This window comes from Xenopus tropicalis, chromosome 1 (genome assembly GCF_000004195.4).
Source record: "Xenopus tropicalis strain Nigerian chromosome 1, UCB_Xtro_10.0, whole genome shotgun sequence".
Lineage (NCBI taxonomy): Eukaryota > Metazoa > Chordata > Amphibia > Anura > Pipidae > Xenopus > Xenopus tropicalis.
The window spans coordinates 160,862,848-160,882,152 of record NC_030677.2 but is presented as its reverse complement, the minus strand read 5'-3'; the positions used below and the strand labels follow the sequence as shown (position 1 = coordinate 160,882,152).

The 19,305-nt window shown below is 40.2% G+C and overlaps 1 protein-coding gene across 3 annotated transcripts in view; it reads left to right on the top strand.

Annotated features, from left to right (window-relative positions):
- atp6v0a2 (ATPase H+ transporting V0 subunit a2) overlaps window positions 1-8,475 on the top strand; it is a 31,610-nt gene extending 23,135 nt beyond the window's left edge. The window contains exons 18-20 of one of the 3 annotated variants that reach the window (XM_031899739.1): window positions 2,392-2,509; window positions 3,935-4,106; window positions 5,515-8,475. In XM_031899739.1, the coding sequence (XP_031755599.1) occupies window positions 2,392-2,509; window positions 3,935-4,106; window positions 5,515-5,599 (375 nt within the window). In that variant the 3' untranslated portion in view covers window positions 5,600-8,475. 3 annotated transcript variants of the gene reach the window in all.
- The last annotated feature ends 10,830 nt before the right edge of the window (window positions 8,476-19,305 follow it).

Below are 19,305 nucleotides of genomic sequence, written 5' to 3'. Positions count from 1 at the left end.
AATGTGAAATCTGGCACTGCATGTTTTCTAACAACAACTTAAAAATCTGGGGTGTAGTTTTTTTATAGCCTGGGGCACTGGAGCACTGAAGGTATTTAGAGGAGAGAGAATGGCACACTGGAGCTTTAATAGTATTTAGAAGAGAGAGAGTGGCACACTCAACCGCTGAGGGTATTCAGAGGAGAGAGAAGAGCATACTCAACCATTGAGGGTATTTCGAGGAGAGAGAAGGGCACACTTGACCACTGAGTGTACAGATGAGAAAGAGAATGGCACACTGGACCACTGAGGGTACAGAAGAGAGAGAAAATCACACACTGAAGCATAGAGGGTAATTAGAGAGAGAATGGCACACTGGACCACTGAGGGTACAGATGAGAGAGAACATTGCACACTGGAGCATAGAGGGTAATTAGAAGAGAGAGAATGGCACAGTGGACCACTGAGGGTAAAGATGTAAAAGAGAATGGCATACTGGAGCACTGAAAGTACTGATGGCACACCGGCAAGGGTAAAGGCAGAAAGGCACACTCGACCACCGAGGGTACAGATAGGAAAGAGAATGACACACTAGAGCACTGAGAGTATTTAGAATGGTACACTGGACCACTGAGGGTACAGATGAGAGAGAACATTGCACACTGGAACATAGAGTGTAACTAGAAGAGAGACAATGGCACAGTGGACCACTGAGGGTACGGATGGAAAAGAGAATGGCACACTGGAGCACTGAAAGTACCATACCTCCCAATATTCGAAAAATAAAAAGAGGGACAAAAAGATTTAGCGCGTGTAGCGCGGCAATTTTTGGCCACGCCCACTTTTGTAGCCACACCCTAATTGCCACACCTCAGTTTTTTCACAAAATACTCCTTTTATATAGTTGAAATGGTGGGATCAGATGCAAAATGTGCTATACCCTCATACTGTACTACCTAAGGAAAACAGTATAGCAACTCCTACATATAAAATACAAATATAGAGAGAAGGCAGTCAGTTATATGTGAGTTATAACTATGTACCAGTTTTACCCCCCCACAGTGCCCCCAATGGCCCAATTGGCAGTACCCCCCCACACACAGTGCCCCCATAGACAGAGCCCCCAATTGCCCCCGTTGACAGTAGCCCCCATACACAGTGCCCCCATAGACAGAGCCCCCAATTGCCCCATTGACAGTAGCCCCCATACACAGTGCCCCTATAGACAGAGCCCCCAATTGCCCCGTTGACAGTACCCCCATACACAGAGCCCCCAATTGCCCCCGTTGACAGTACCCCCCATACACAGTGCCCCCATAGACAGAGCCCCCAATTGCCCCTGTTGACAGTACCCCCATAGACAGAGCCCCCATTCACAGAGCTCCCAATTGCCCCCATTGACAGTAGCCCCCATACACAGTGCCCTTAATTGCCCCCATTGACAGTACCCCCATAGACAGAGCCGCCATACACAGAGCCCCCAATTGCCCCCGTTGACAGTAGCCCCCATACACAGTGCCCCTATAGACAGAGCCCCCAATTGCCCCCGTTGACAGTGCCCCCAATTGCACCCGTTGACAGTAGCCCGCGTTGACAGTAGCCCCCGTTGACAGTAGCCCCCGTTGACAGTAGCCCCCTACACACGCCGCTTCTTCTTCGGCTCTAACTTCTCCTGCGGCGGTGACAGGCCTTTTTATAAGGTTGCGCCCCGTGCGCACTGACGTCACACGTACGCACGGGGCGCAACCTTATAAAAGGGCCTGTCACCGCCGCAGGAGAAGTTAGAGCCGAAGAAGAAGGAGTCAGCGCATCCCGCTGTCCCGGAAATGCGGGACATTCCTTGAACTATCCGGGACAGCGGGATGCGCTGTAAAATCCGGGACTGTCCCGCAAAAAGCGGGACGGTTGGGTGGTATGAAGTACTGATGGCACCCTGGTAAGGGTAAAGGCAGAATAGAGCAAGAAGTGAGGTTATAAATTATTATAAGGCAGCAAAAAGACTGTTTGATTAGCGCAAGAAAGAATAGTTAGATTTGCCAACACTGGCTGGATGGTGATCATAAATAAAAGGCTCCTTGACTCCAATCTGTCCGAAGCAGACCACTGGCTTGGAAACTTAGTAGTGGCAAGACAGCTTTCAACAATTTTGACTTCACTGCTCTTGCGTGCTCCCATGTTTGTACCCTCACTGCACCTGGCAGGCAGGCAGGCATGCACGCAAGCAGGTGGAGAGGATGCTTATTCTTCATATTTTTCCTTTGGAAATTGACTGGGGAGGGCGGATTTCTGTTAAGCAGATCCTGCGTTCCAGGCCACCTTGTTCCCTGCCCCCCCCAAGACAGCGGTTAAGATTGTTGTAATAAATTACCTTTATTTATTGATCACTGTATTTTGTTTTGTTTTTTTAAATAGTTTGATTTTGCTGATGTGTTCATGAGTCAGGCCATCCACACCATTGAATACTGCCTGGGATGCATCTCCAATACTGCTTCATACCTTCGTCTCTGGGCACTAAGCTTAGCTCATGCACGTAAGTTGCAACCTGTAACATTTTTACAGGGATTCATTTTTGTTTTCTTAAAAACCAATAAAACTATTTGCCTGGAGCAGTAAGTCAATAAGGCTCATTTAAATCTATTGATTTGCAAATTGATGACATATCAGTGCCCTGCTGCACCAGAAATAATGCAATAAAAAGAAAGGTTCACAACTTGTGCTAACTCTACCAGCTGATAGATCTGATTAGCACTGCTGTGTTAATTGCTGGTCCCTTCAGCTACACTGGTGTTGAGGGAAAGAATGCTGCACTGTGTGTAAATAACCAATGCCATGTTTTTGTACCTTGTACATGCACTTCTTGTTGAGTCTTAACTGTCAGAGATTAATGCAGGTTGAGCCCAACTTGATGATAAACTTTCATGTCATGTGCCTTGGTAAGATCTACAACCTTTATGCATTTGAGTAATGTGGTGACTTCCCCTAAATGTTTATGCTATAGTGTAACAGCTGCTCATTTGTAGGCCTGTCCCAAAGACCTGCCATACCAATATTTTGCAGAAAATGTTGCAGATATCTGTCAGACAGTTGCAAAAATACCATTAGATGGGGACTGACAGCACCTTATGAAATGAACCTCAGGTAAAGAAGGATTGGCAGAATCAACTATTGACCTTTTCAAGCATCTGTGAAAACAAATACCGTATTTTTCGGACCATAAGACGCACCGGACCATAAGACGCACCAGTTTTTAGAGAAGGGAAATGAAGAAAAAAAGATTCTGAAACAAATAGTGTCCTAAAATATTTTATGTGCATTAAAACCCAACCTGTACCAGCAGCTCCCAACATATTGCCCCCCACCTGTACCAGCAGCACCCAACATATTGCCCCCATCTGTACCAGCAGCAGCAATCAAGAATTGCCCCCATTTCCTGTAAAAGCAGCCTACCTGCTCAGGCCTCAGGATGGTTTTCCGCGCCGCACCACAGCGCCTCTGTCCCTCTGGCTGCCTTAGTTTGATATAGCCTACAGATATACTTTAAAAAAAGGTTTTTTACTTGCCCGTGTGGTCTCTGTGCAGGGCCCTCCTCTATATACCGGCGCTTAGCTCTGGCGCTGTGCGCATGCACAACGCATGCGTTGTGCATGCGCACAGCGCCAGAGCTAAGCGCCGGTATATAGAGGAGGGCCCTGCACAGAGACCACACGGGCAAGTAAAAAACCTTTTTTTAAAGTATATCTGTAGGCTATATTTGGACCATAAGACGCAGGGACTTTTTCCCCCCACTTCTGGGGGAAAAAAAGTGCGTCTTATGGTCCGAAAAATACGGTAAATGCAGCTATTATTTTTGCTATGAATTTGATTCTAATGTAATTGCAGGTTTATTCTTATTCTTTTGTCTCCACATGATCAGAATGCTACAGATCCTTAATTTACATTCATAATTACTTTCTAGAGTTGTCAGAAGTACTCTGGGGAATGATCATGAGGAAGGGTCTCAATGTAGAACCCAGCGTTGGGGTCTTTGTGTTGATACCACTCTTTGCAGTATTTGCTTTCCTAACAATTGCTATACTTCTGGTCATGGAGGGCTTATCTGCCTTTTTGCATGCACTCCGATTACATTGGTAAGTTGAATTTTATTACTCAATCTGCATTGTCCAAGTTACAAAGTAGGTAAATGTTGCCAAAAGTAAACATTCTGGAAACTTCTGGAAACCAGAAGTATAAATAAAAAATATAAAAAAATATATATAATAAAAAGTAATTGAAAATAAAAGTCTCTGGAGTATTTGATCTAAATTTGTAGTGATAGTTTAGAAAAAGATTACATTATGGTATAGAGCCTCTACAAAAATTGCAAAACTCTATCCAAAGCTTTTTAATGGTTGTTGGAGATGTAATCAGGAAAAAGGTAACATGCTATAGCTAATCTGGATTTTGGGAAAAATGGGGGGGGGGGGTTTACAGATGATTTACCTGTAGCGACTTTTTCGTATGTTCTGTGACTTTTTCGTATATTTTCCACAACTTTTTCGTTGCCGTTGCGAAAAAATCGGATTGGTATTTCCGCCGTTTACAACTGCTCAATACGAAAAAATCGAGACAGCGACTAAATAGTCGCGCAAAATACGATAAAGTCGTGTTGGCGATGAAGAAGTCGCGACAAATATGAAAAAATGGCGACGGCCATGGAAATTTTCATTTCCAATACGATTTTTTCCCTTTCGGGATTCGTGGATTAGTAAATCTCCCCCTAAGAGTCGGCTTCCTGCTAATTGGCTCAGATCCATATTCCTAAGGGGGGAGAGTGAGTTCTTAGCATTCTTGAGGGAGGGGGGAGCAGGAGAGAGCAGAAAGCTGAAAGCTGCATGTCTCTGGCACATGAATTGCAGACACAAGAAATCTTTTGAAAGAGAAGTCAGTGCAGCGTTTCTGTGAGTGCTTATGGCTGTATTTACATAGACCATTCTGATAAAGCTTACTTAGTTTTTACCTTTCTTTCTCCTTTAAAGGGAAATCATAACCCCTAAACAATGTTGGTCTCTATAAAAATATATCTTATCTGTTGGTCAAGTATACAACTGGGGGCATAGTTTACCTTTAACTAAACTAAAAAGTTAACTTAAATAACTACCATCTTGCACACCTCTTAATTGGAGACTTGGAGAACTGGACTGCAGGGTTTGCTGTATGGTAGTCCCACTCCACCACTATTTCAGGGTCCTGTAGGGATTGTGCAACAGAATGTCTGTGTGCCCTCTAATAGAGTACAACATATGTATGTAAAAATGATCTGTTTTAATATTCTAACATTCTTTCCTCTGGGAAACAAACTGCTATAAAATACAACAAAGGGAGCTGTTGCCTGTAACACTGTTAGCTTAGTGGGAAAAATGTATCTCTCTCAAACATGCCACTAGGTAATAAATTACAAAGGAGAGATCTTTTAAATTCATATAGCATATTTCTGGCTGATGCATTATTTTGTTAATCGTATATTTATTAATACATGTTATTTTTTTCTTTTAACAGGGTTGAATTTCAGAACAAGTTTTACACTGGTGCAGGGTACAAATTTAACCCATTCTCCTTCAAGCACATCTCTCATATCAACTGAGAACACCTTCTACAGCATGTTTATGTGCACCTTAAGACTTATACATGAAATATCATGTGAAGAACATCCCATATTGGGTAGAACATTGTACAGTTTTTATTTCAAAGCACAGCCTAAAGCCTTCTGTTCAGTTTTGTTACATCTTTGCATTTTAAGGTTTCATTCTACTGCTATGAAGTTGGTATTTTAGCTTTGGTGAGTGTTGAAATTGGTTAAAACCATAAGGAACCGCCCTAGGCAGGTGCCTCTTCTGCCTACCCCTAGTTCAGGACCTGGGTGGCACTCATATGTAATATAAATGTCCAAATACAAGGTAGTCCCATCTGCAGATTGAAGAAATAATTTGTTTCTGAACAGTTGATGCTATTATCTTAGAATAAGAGTGGAATAAACTGTCACATGGACTGACATGGGGGAGGGGAGGAAATGTTTGTCACATTGTCTTCAGGGCAGGGCACACTGTGGAAGTCTGTTTGATATCTAACTGCTATCATTTTCAAATAGTGTGCCACATATTTTCAAATTTCAAAAGCGCTTTCTCTGTTTCTTACCATTTTTTATAAAGGTTTTTAAGTTTTAAAAGTGAATGTTTTAATTTTCCTGTCTCTCATAATAATTTGTCAGGCAAGTGGCAGCATATTATCTAATGTATCAAACTGAAACAGTTTAGAGAGTCCATAATCTGGCATAATGAGCTGCTACTGGGAAATACAAGAGGGAAAATGAAAAAAAAAAAAAAAGTCATTTTTAAAACCTACATTTTTTTTTTAGAAAAATGTTTAAACATTTAAAAACCAATTGGAAAAAAGTGCGTTTTTCCATTTAAAAACTATACATTTGTAAAAATGATGTACCTTTAATTCCACATACTAAGAAGAAAAAAGTTTCCACATTTATTTCCCAGCATTCTGTGTCTCCATATGTCCCAGACATATGTTGCAAAACATTTAGTGGACTAACACACGGGTATCTGTTTAAACAAAATAAATCTAGTTTATCTAGTTAATCTATGATCTAATTACAGGAGAACCAACGTTTAACAAAGAAGGTGGCTTGAAATACTTATGTATTGGGATTCTGGAGTATCTGTTTAGTAGTTAAGATTTGTGCCTCCGATTATACCCCTAGTAGCTTCCCATATTCATTTTATTGATTCACAGTAAATGCTCTGTGATATAATATAGTATTTTCAACTGGCAGTACACTGTATACATAGGGTTACCATCTGTCCTCTTTTGAACCAGGCAGCCCAATTTTAGCACACACTGTCTAGTTTAAAACTTTCTGGATTTCTGACTTTGGAGATCCGGACAGGACTCTGTGCTGAATGATGTGCGAGTCAGGCAATTGCCAGCCACCATATCATAGCCCCTGCTCCCTGACATCACATATTTGCCCCCTAAGCAACATCATACAGCCCCATGATGTTACCATCCCTGCCCCCAGTGTCACTCCCCCCCACTTGGATTTTCATTTTAGGTAAGGTGGCACCAGGGGTGTCCCAAGCCTACCGGGCGCCCTAGGCAACCCAGTCAGCCACCTCGCCCCTACACCCCCCGACGTATGTGCGCGCATGCGCCGTTGCGGGGGAGGGTGTCATTGCCAACCGGTGGGGGCAAGAGAAGTAGCTTGGGGAAGGGGTGGGCAGGAGAGGTTCCTACAGGTCGCTCCCCCAATCGTTGCACCCTAGGCAGGTGTCTCTTCTGCCTACCCCTAGTTCAGGACCTGGGTGGCACTCATATGTAATATAAATGTCCAAATACAAGGTAGTCCCATGAGTGAAGAAATAATTTGTTTCTGAACAGTTGATGCTATTTTCTTAGAATAAGAGTGGAATAAACTGTCACATGGACTGACATGGGGGAGGGGAGGAAAAAAGCCTGCTGAAATGACAAGCGTGTGACTAGTTTGTTACATTTGTTTGTGAGTTTTGTTCTTTTGTCTTACAAAACATTTATACCAACTGAATTTTTAGAATGTTAATGATATAAACAAGTTTGAGACAAATTTTTATTGCTCACTGAGGAAAGTCTTATATAGTATAAAATTCAATGGATTTTTAGGAATACATTTCATTACTTGTTTACTAGTTTTGTACAGGTACTGCATTGCACCAAGTGCCCATTCTTTTTAGAACTCTCATGAAAACCAATGCATCATAATATACATTAAATTTATACAGGTATGGGATTCTTTATCCAGAAACCCATTATCCAAAAAGCTCCAAATTACAGAAAAGCTATCTCCCATAGAGCCAATTTTAAGCAAATCTAATCTAATTATTTCCTTTTTCTCTGGTTTTTCTATGTTTAAATTATTTTAAGCAGACTTAAGGTATGGTGATCTAAATTATGGAAGATTCCATAGCTGGAATACTCTAGATTCCAAACATTCCAGATAATAGATCCTATACTTGTATGTTGCTTAGCAATATTATTCAAGGAGATAATGTTGTAAACCTTTGAAGGGCCACTGTGTATTTTCATTTATTATTTATATTTTCCTAATGGGGAATTTCCTGACTCCTATGAAGACATTATTGACTCAACTTACAAGTTTCGGATTTGCACAAGACTGGTTACAAATCTTTTCCCTAAAAAAATTCATAGCAGGAAGATCTCACTGTGTTTGCAGGTACCTTTAACTCAAGAAAAAAAAAAATAAAAAATCAATGCCAGCACCAGTATTCCTCTGTACTGAGCCAAATAATATTTTAGTGGACCTTTAATAATTCTCTTTCTAAAATTTGCCATTAATGTTATTTAACCCAAAGATTACATTCCACTGGAAATTGTACGTTTTAATTGTATGGGAGTTTTTTGTAATCAAAAATGTTTGCTTAAATTTCATGATGTATTAAATGATTTACAAATGTTTGTGGCCCTTTTGCAATTTGCTTTCATTGTGGGGTATCAGGTGACTTGGGCATGCCCAAAATGTAATTTTCTATGTGGATCGCAGGAGCTATAAGATTTTAATCCTTTAGACAGGACACTAGAAACACATGTCCCTCTCCCATAAAGTATATGATTCTGTATGTTAGTGTTTATGGTACAGCAGAGTGTATTAATAGTTAAGCCCTTCTGGAGCCTGTTGACATTTATGTGCCCCCATTTTCTGCCTATTTGATGGAAAACTCATTGTTCTTCCTGGCAGGAAGACTGCAGTTAAATCCTATAGATTGTCCTAGCACATTCCATGATTGGTGACAACTCTTCCATCATTTAAGAGCTGTTGGTACCTTCTTTTCAGGTAGCGAAATTGTCCATTCTTAGCTTCAATGGTTTCCCCTGAATAAAATGTCCTAAGGATTTTAAGACCAGAATTACTCCTCTCATTTCCTGTGTGTTTGATGAAGGTAAACTTAAGTCCAGTGACTTTAAAAATGAAATTGACACCCGTGTCAATTATCAGGTGGCCTGTTAGATAACAGAGAAAGTAAATACAGTTGAATTAAAAAGTTTGGGCAACCTTTGCTAAATAACATGTTTAGTTGATTTTGTAAGCGAGAGAGGGCACAAAAATACCTACAAGAACTGAAATTTTTTTGCACATGCTACAATAACTATTTTCTTTGTTCCTATGTCAGTGACATAAAATGTAACAGTGAATTAACAATTGCAACTAAATATGCAATTTAGCAAGGGAGCCCAAACATTTGCTTTCAACTGTATCTTAAATACAATACCACTAGGAAGCAGACCAACAATTGTATTACAGAATCTTTAACCATGGAGTCAGCAGGATTCACAATCCTGTCAAAGCTGAAGGGACGGAATTAAAAAGGACTTACATCACCGAGGTACTATTCATCAGAAGAGCTCTGCATACTGAGACACTTTTTAGATACCACCTGAGGCCTTGGCAAAATTTAATCGGTGGACCAACACTTCCCCAAGAAATTTGTAGTAGAATGTAATGGAAGCATGTGAAGTTCAATATAGCAAGGCAGGCAATGAGGAAATGATCAGCGCTTACTGAAGTAGACCTGAAGCGGCCCTGGGAGCAGGAAAATTTCCCAGAGGAAACGTGTGCTAGTGGGCTCCCTATCCTAGTGGGCCCTGGGCAAATGCCCCTTTTGCTTATTTATTAAAACAGCCCTGTCTGCATATCCAGCATAAGCGTGTACACTAATAAACTGTACCAGGATACTGCAATGGCAACCATGGCAAAGGTGTAATTGGAAATGTGTGTGATTGTGTTCAAGAAATCATTGGGTACAGTAGCTTAGTAGTACAGTAGCTTTAATGAAACAACTCCAATGCAGTTGAAGTGCAGACTTTCAGCTTTAATTCAGTGGGGTAAACAAAACAATTGCATAAAAATGTGAGGCCACTAAAGCATTTTTTTTTTCAACACAGTCCCTTCATTTCAGCGGCTCAAAAGTAATTGGACAAATCAAATAACTGGAAATAAAATGTTCATTTCTAATACTTTGTTGAAACCCCTTTGCTGGCAATGACAGCCTGAAGTCTTGAACTCATGGACATCACCAGATGTTGGGTTTCCTGCTTTTTAATGCTCTGCCAGGCCTTTACTGCAGCGACTTTCAGGTGCTGTTTCTTTGTGGGCCTTTCTGTCTGAAGTTTTGTCTTCAAGTGAAATGCATGCTCTATTTGGGTTAAGATCGGGTGCCTGACTTTGCTTTAATAAACTCCTGGGTTGCTATGGCTGTGTGTTTTGTGTCATTGGCCATCTGTATCAATCAATTTGACTGCATTTAGCTGGATTTGAGCAGACAGTATGATTCTGAGTGCCTCAGAATTCATTTGGCTGTGTCCCAGTGCCACTGGCAGCCATGCATGCCCAAGCCATCACACCGCTTCCACCATGTTTTACAGATTATGTGGTATGCTTTGGATACTGAGCTGTTCCATGCCTTCTCCATACATTTTTCTTGCCATCATTCTGGTTTAGGTTGATCTTGGTTTCATCTGTCCAAAGAATGATTTTCCAGAACTGTGCTGGCTTTTTTAGATGTTCTTTGGCAAAGTCCAATCTAGCCTTTCTATTCTTAAAGCTTATGAGAAGCTTGCACCTAGCAGTGCACCCTCTGTATTTACTTTCATGCAGTCTTCTCTTTATGGTAGACTTGGATATCGATACGCCTACCCCCTGGAGAGTGTTGTCCACTTGGTTGGCTGTTGAGAAGGGGTTTCTCTTCACCATGGAAATGACTCTACGATCATCCACCACTGTTGTTTTCAGCATTGCTGAGTTCACCAGTGCTTGCTTTCTTTCTCAGGATGTACCAAGCTAGATTTTGCCACTCCTAATATTATTGTAGCAATTTCTCAGCAGCTTAAGGATGGCTTCTTTCACCTGCATGGAGAGCTCCTTTGACCGCATGTTGTCCGTTCACAGCAAAATCTTCCACATGTAAGCACCACACCTCAAATCAACTCCAGGCCTTTTATCTGCTAAATTGATAATGACATACCGACAGACTTGCCAACACCTGCCATGAAATAGCATTTGAGTCAATTTTCCTATTACTTTTGACCCCTTGAAAAGAAGGGATTGTGTTTTAGTTGCCTCACATTTTTATGCAATTGTTTTGTTCACCCCACTGAATTAAAGCTGAAAGTATGCACTTCAACTACATCTGAGTTGTTTCATTTAAAATTAATTGTGGTAATGTACAGAACCAAAATTAGAAAAAAGTTGTCACTGTCCAAATATTTATGGACCTAACTGTACATGTATATATAAAAATACACAAGTGCCATTATTATGCTGTAAATTATATCCCTATAAATGGTTCTTTGACATTACTCAATGAAACTGGTGTTATATAATAAATAAAGTATTCCTTGTTAAAAATATGAAGGCTATGAGGCTATGGAAGTTAAAAATGTTCAACTTGCATGTTTACGTAACAAAAAGTCATGTGATTTTTATTTAACCTTTTTAGTGCCACAGGACGTAGAATCTACGTCCTGTGTATCAAAGGACCAAAGTGCCACAGAACGTAGATTCTACGTCCTGCTGCACTTCCGGTTTTGGGAGCGGAGGAATGGCTTTTCAAGCCATTCCTTCGCTCCCCACTCGTTCCCCAGCCTCCAGACAATAGTCAGAGGTGGGGAACGAGTGGCCCCTGGGTAGCGATCGCCCAGGGGCCCCATGGGACTCACCTGCCATCCTCGTGGCTTTGTGTGCAGCTCCTCTCCCTTCCGCAGCTTCCCCCTCTGGCCCCCCTGCTTCCTGCCCCGCCCCCTCACATGAGCTGATGCTGCTGGTGTGCCAGATCGTTTTTCTCCTCCAGATCCTCACCTAGACCTCAAGTAAGTGGCAAATACACACACAAACACACAATCACACATTTATTACACTAATACACACTTATACTCACACTTACACACACACACATGCATTTTTGGGAGGTTTTCAAACATTTATCACTTACAGCACTTAGAGAAAACTCACACTTGGTTGCACACTCGCACACATGCACACAAAACACATTTTACACACATGTACACACACACTTACACACTTATGTAATTTTATAATTATTTTTTTTTTTCTAATCGCATCGTTTTTATTCTTGCCTGAAAAAAATGTTTTATTGCCATTGCGGATAGTGTATTCGCTAACCGCACTGCGCAATACCTTTTGTGTATTATTTTGGTGTTTCTACTACATTTTCTGTGATTTTGGTGGATTTTTGGGTATTTTACTGCATGTTTAGCCATTTTATAGCATTTTCAGTTATGCATAGTTGTTGTTTGCTTGACTTTGTCTGTAAAACTTATTTGCTCTAGCCAAAATACTCAAACTGTTATTCTGCCCGCAGATATTATTAGGCAAAAAAAAAAAAATGATTTTAGTGATTTTTTTTTATCTTTATCAATTGTATTGCTTTTTACATTGTTCTTTGTTACTTGTCTTTGCACATGGACATTTTGTCTGCTGTATTTCAATTTGGCATCCTCTGTACACCACATAGTTTGGTAAATCTATTCATATCGGGCATCAAACTGTTCAGTAGACTAGTGGCGTTCATACTTAGAGTGTTTTATGTTGGTACGTTACTAAATGTGGGGTACATAATGGGGCAACATGCAAGCTTTGTGACGATTTTCAGAAATGTCACAAAAACAGTTCTGTTTAGCATAGCTTTGTAATTTGGTAGTTTGTAGTAGAAAGATGTATTTACCCATTTTTGTTTTGTCAGAATGTGTACTTTCGGAAAATATATGGTTTTCTAGGGTCTCCTTACTGTTAGGTGGTCGTATGGCACATAATACACATACCGGGTGCAAAAACTGCATGAGCCGAAGCATCTTATGTGAAAATTCATATGCACTATTTTTACTTGGGTGCCCCTGTACCCCACATAGTTTGGTAAATCTATGCATATAGGGCATCAAACTGTTCAGTAGACCCCTGGCGTTCATATTTAGAATGTTTTATGTTGATACGGTACAAAATGTGGGGGTACATAATGGGGTAAAATGCAAGCTTTGTGACAATTTTCAGAAATGTCATAAAAACCGTTCTGTTTAGCATAGCTTTGTAGTTTGGTAGTTTGTAGTAGAAAGATGTATTTACCCATTTTTGTTTTGTCAGAATGTGTACTTTCGGAAAAGATATTGTTTTCTAGGTTCTCCTTACTGTTAGGTGGTCGTATGGCACATAATACACATACCGGGTGCAAAAACTGCATGAGCCGAAGCATCTTATGTGAAAATTCATATGCACTATTTTTACTTGGGTGCCCCTGTACCCCACATAGTTTGGTAAATCTATGCATATAGGGCATCAAACTATTCAGTAGACCCCTGGCGTTCATATTTAGAATGTTTTATGTTGATACGGTACAAAATGTGGGGGTACATAATGGGGTAAAATGCAAGCTTTGTGACAATTTTCAGAAATGTCATAAAAACCGTTCTGTTTAGCATAGCTTTGTAGTTTGGTAGTTTGTAGTAGAAAGATGTATTTACCCATTTTTGTTTTGTCAGAATGTGTACTTTCGGAAAATATATGGTTTTCTAGGGTCTCCTTACTGTTAGGTGGTCGTATGGCACATAATACACATACCGGGTGCAAAAACTGCATGAGCCGAAGCATCTTATGTGAAAATTCATATGCACTATTTTTACTTGGGTGCCCCTGTACCCCACATAGTTTGGTAAATCTATGCATATAGGGCATCAAACTGTTCAGTAGACCCCTGGCGTTCATATTTAGAATGTTTTATGTTGATACGGTACAAAATGTGGGGGTAAATAATGGGGTAAAATGCAAGCTTTGTGACAATTTTCAGAAATGTCATAAAAACCGTTCTGTTTAGCATAGCTTTGTAGTTTGGTAGTTTGTAGTAGAAAGATGTTTTTACCCATTTTTGTTTTGTCAGAATGTGTACTTTCGGAAAATATATGGTTTTCTAGGGTCTCCTTACTGTTAGGTGGTCGTATGGCACATAATACACATACCGGGTGCAAAAACTGCATGAGCCGAAGCATCTTATGTGAAAATTCATATGCACTATTTTTACTTGGGTGCCCCTGTACCCCACATAGTTTGGTAAATCTATGCATATCGGGCATCAAACTGTTCAGTAGACCCCTGGCGTTCATATTTAGAATGTTTTATGTTGATACGGTACAAAATGTGGGGGTAAATAATGGGGTAAAATGCAAGCTTTGTGACAATTTTCAGAAATGTCATAAAAACCGTTCTGTTTAGCATAGCTTTGTAGTTTGGTAGTTTGTAGTAGAAAGATGTTTTTACCCATTTTTGTTTTGTCAGAATGTGTACTTTCGGAAAATATATGGTTTTCTAGGGTCTCCTTACTGTTAGGTGGTCGTATGGCACATAATACACATACCGGGTGCAAAAACTGCATGAGCCGAAGCATCTTATGTGAAAATTCATATGCACTATTTTTACTTGGGTGCCCCTGTACCCCACATAGTTTGGTAAATCTATGCATATAGGGCATCAAACTATTCAGTAGACCCCTGGCGTTCATATTTAGAATGTTTTATGTTGATACGGTACAAAATGTGGGGGTACATAATGGGGTAAAATGCAAGCTTTGTGACAATTTTCAGAAATGTCATAAAAACCGTTCTGTTTAGCATAGCTTTGTAGTTTGGTAGTTTGTAGTAGAAAGATGTATTTACCCATTTTTGTTTTGTCAGAATGTGTACTTTCGGAAAATATATGGTTTTCTAGGGTCTCCTTACTGTTAGGTGGTCGTATGGCACATAATACACATACCGGGTGCAAAAACTGCATGAGCCGAAGCATCTTATGTGAAAATTCATATGCACTATTTTTACTTGGGTGCCCCTGTACCCCACATAGTTTGGTAAATCTATGCATATAGGGCATCAAACTGTTCAGTAGACCCCTGGTGTTCATATTTAGAATGTTTCATGTTGATACGGTACAAAATGTGGGGGTACATAATGGGGTAAAATGCAAGCTTTGTGACAATTTTCAGTAATGTCAAAAAAATCGTTCTGTTTAGCATAGCTTTGTAGTTTGGTAGTTTGCAGTAGAAAGATGTATTTACCCATTTTTGTTTTGTCAGATTGTGTACTTTCGGAAAATGTATAGTTTTCTAGGGTCTCCTTACTGTTAGGGGGTCTTATGCCGCATAATGCACATGCCGGTAGCTTATATTGCAGTGTATACACTTTGTATGCACTAACTTCCTTTTGGGGTCTCTAAATGCCAGATACATCGGTGATCCTATGCACAATGGGCATCAAACTGTTCAGCGGACCCTTGGTTTTCATATTTAGGGTGTGTTTTCTTGGTACCTAATGTTATGTGGGAGATATGGTGCTTGAAAGTGGAAGATTTGATGTGATTTTCAGGTATTTCACCAAAATTAGCAATTTAGGGAAAGCACTGCGACTCTGTAGTTTGGAGTAGAAAGACATGGGTACCAATTTTGAATTCGCCCGAATGTGTACTTTCCAAAAATATATGGTTTTGGGGGGTCAATGTATTTTTTTGTGTTTTTACCCCACAGAAAATGCAGTTAACGTGTTGAATTTTCAGTAGCTAAAGAGACCTCTGGGGCAATCTCTATGCACTGACGTCCTTATGGGGTCTCTAAATGCCAGATACAGTGCTGATCCTATGCACAATGGGCATCAAACTGTTCAGCGGACCCTTGGCTTTCATATTTAGGGTGTGTTTTCTTGGTACCTAATGTTATGTGGGAGATAAGGTGCTTGAAAGTGGAAGATTTGATGTGTTTTTCAGGTATTTCACCAAAACTAGCAATTTTGGGAAAGCACTGCGACTCTGTAGTTTGGAGTAGAAAGACATGGGTACCAATTTTGAATTTGCCCGAATGTGTACTTTCCAAAAATATATGGTTTTGGGGGGTCAATGTATTTTTTGTGTTTTTACCCCACAGAAAATGCAGTTAACGTGTTGAATTTTCAGTAGCTAAAGAGACCTCTGGGGCAATCTCTATGCACTGACGTCCTTATGGGGTCTCTAAATGCCAGATACAGTGCTGATCCTATGCACAATGGGCATCAAACTGTTCAGCGGACCCTTGGCTTTCATATTTAGGGTGTGTTTTCTTGGTAGCTAATGTTATGTGGGAGATAAGGTGCTTGAAAGTGGAAGATTTGATGTGTTTTTCAGGTATTTCACCAAAACTAGCAATTTTGGGAAAGCACCGCGACTCTGTAGTTTGGAGTAGAAAGACATGGGTACCAATTTTGAATTCGCCCGAATGTGTACTTTCCAAAAATATATGGTTTTGGGGGGTCAATGTATTTTTTTGTGTTTTTACCCCACAGAAAATGCAGTAAACGTGTTGAATTTTCAGTAGCTAAAGAGACCTCTGGGGCAATCTCTATGCACTGACGTCCTTATGGGGTCTCTAAATGCCAGATACAGTGCTGATCCTATGCACAATGGGCATCAAACTGTTCAGCGGACCCTAGGCTTTCATATTTCGGGTGTGTTTTCTTGGTACCTAATGTTATGTGGGAGATAAGGTGCTTGAAAGTGGAAGATTTGATGTGTTTTTCAGGTATTTCACCAAAACTAGCAATTTTGGGAAAGCACCGCGACTCTGTAGTTTGGAGTAGAAAGACATGGGTACCAATTTTGAATTCGCCCGAATGTGTACTTTCCAAAAATATATGGTTTTGGGGGGTCAATGTATTTTTTTGTGTTTTTACCCCACAGAAAATGCAGTAAACGTGTTGAATTTTCAGTAGCTAAAGAGACCTCTGGGGCAATCTCTATGCACTGACGTCCTTATGGGGTCTCTAAATGCCAGATACAGTGCTGATCCTATGCACAATGGGCATCAAACTGTTCAGCGGACCCTAGGCTTTCATATTTCGGGTGTGTTTTCTTGGTAGCTAATGTTATGTGGGAGATAAGGTGCTTGAAAGTGGAAGATTTGATGTGTTTTTCAGGTATTTCACCAAAACTAGCAATTTTGGGAAAGCACCGCGACTCTGTAGTTTGGAGTAGAAAGACATGGGTACCAATTTTGAATTCGCCGAATGTGTACTTTCCAAAAATATATGCTTTTGGGGGGTCAATGTATTTTTTTGTGTTTTTACCCCATAGAAAATGCAGTAAACGTGTTGAATTTTCAGTAGCTAAAGAGACCTCTGGGGCAACCTCTATGCACTGACATCCTTATGGGGTCTCTAAATGCCAGATACAGTGCTGATCCTATGCACAATGGGCATCAAACTGTTCAGCGGACCCTTGGCTTTCATATTTAGGGTGTGTTTTCTTGGTACCTAATGTTATGTGGGAGATATGGTGCTTGAAAGTGGAAGATTTGATGTGATTTTCAGGTATTTCACCAAAATTAGCAATTTAGGGAAAGCACTGCGACTCTGTAGTTTGGAGTAGAAAGACATGGGTACCAATTTTGAATTCGCCCGAATGTGTACTTTCCAAAAATATATGGTTTTGGGGGGTCAATGTATTTTTTTGTGTTTTTACCCCACAGAAAATGCAGTTAACGTGTTGAATTTTCAGTAGCTAAAGAGACCTCTGGGGCAATCTCTATGCACTGACGTCCTTATGGGGTCTCTAAATGCCAGATACAGTGCTGATCCTATGCACAATGGGCATCAAACTGTTCAGCGGACCCTTGGCTTTCATATTTAGGGTGTGTTTTCTTGGTACCTAATGTTATGTGGGAGATAAGGTGCTTGAAAGTGGAAGATTTGATGTGTTTTTCAGGTATTTCACCAAAACTAGCAATTTTGGGAAAGCACTGCGACTCTGTAGTTTGGAGTAGAAAGACATGGGTACCAATTTTGAATTTGCCCGAATGTGTACTTTCCAAAAATATATGGTTTTGGGGGGTCAATGTATTTTTTGTGTTTTTACCCCACAGAAAATGCAGTTAACGTGTTGAATTTTCAGTAGCTAAAGAGACCTCTGGGGCAATCTCTATGCACTGACGTCCTTATGGGGTCTCTAAATGCCAGATACAGTGCTGATCCTATGCACAATGGGCATCAAACTGTTCAGCGGACCCTTGGCTTTCATATTTAGGGTGTGTTTTCTTGGTAGCTAATGTTATGTGGGAGATAAGGTGCTTGAAAGTGGAAGATTTGATGTGTTTTTCAGGTATTTCACCAAAACTAGCAATTTTGGGAAAGCACTGCGACTCTGTAGTTTGGAGTAGAAAGACATGGGTACCAATTTTGAATTCGCCCGAATGTGTACTTTCCAAAAATATATGGTTTTGGGGGGTCAATGTATTTTTTTTGTGTTTTTACCCCACAGAAAATGTAGTAAACGTGTTGAATTTTCAGTAGCTAAAGAGATCTCCTGGGCAATTTGTATGCACTACCTTCCTTATGGGGTCTCTAAATGCCAGATACATTGGTGTTCCTATGCACAATGGGCATCAAACTGTTCAGCGGACCCTTGGCTTTCATATTTAGGGTGTGTTCTTTTGGTACCTAATGTTATGTGGGAGATAAGGTGCTTGAAAGTGGAAGATTTGATGTGATTTTTAGGTATTTCATCAAAACTGGCAATTTTGGGAAAGAATTGCGACTCAGTTGTTTGGAGTAGAAAGACATGGGTACCAATTTTGAATTCGTCCGAATGTGTACTTTCCAAAAATATATGATTTTGGGGGGTCAATGTATTTTTTTGTGTTTTTACCCCACAGAAAATGCAGTAAATGTGTTGAATTTTCAGTAGCTAAAGAGATCTCCTGGGCAATTTGTATGTACTAACTTCCTTTTGGGGTCTCTAAATTCCAGATACATTGGTGATCCTATGCACAATGGGCATCAAACTGTTCAGTGGACCCCTGGCTTTCATATTTAGGGTGTGTTTTCTTCGTACCTAATGTTATGTGGGAGATAAGGTGCTTGAAAATGGAAGATTTGAGGTGATTTTTTAGAATTTTCATAATTTTTTTATAGAAAATGCTAAATTCAGTAAAGCATTGCCGTTTGGTACTTAGGAGTTGGAAGACATAGTTACCCATTTCGGATTCGTCAGAATGTGTAGTTTTCAAAAATGTATGGTTTCCTGGGGTAAACCTAATGTTCCAGGATTTTTGGCTTTGGAATGTAAAGTGTGCCGTATTCTGCTGTAATGCTTTGAAAATTTAGTAATTTACTGCTGGGAGTTTTTGATCTATAGAAGTCAGAAATCTCAATAAAACTATACATATCAGGTATTGGCACGTTCGGGAGACATGAGGCTTTCCAAATCAGTTGAAT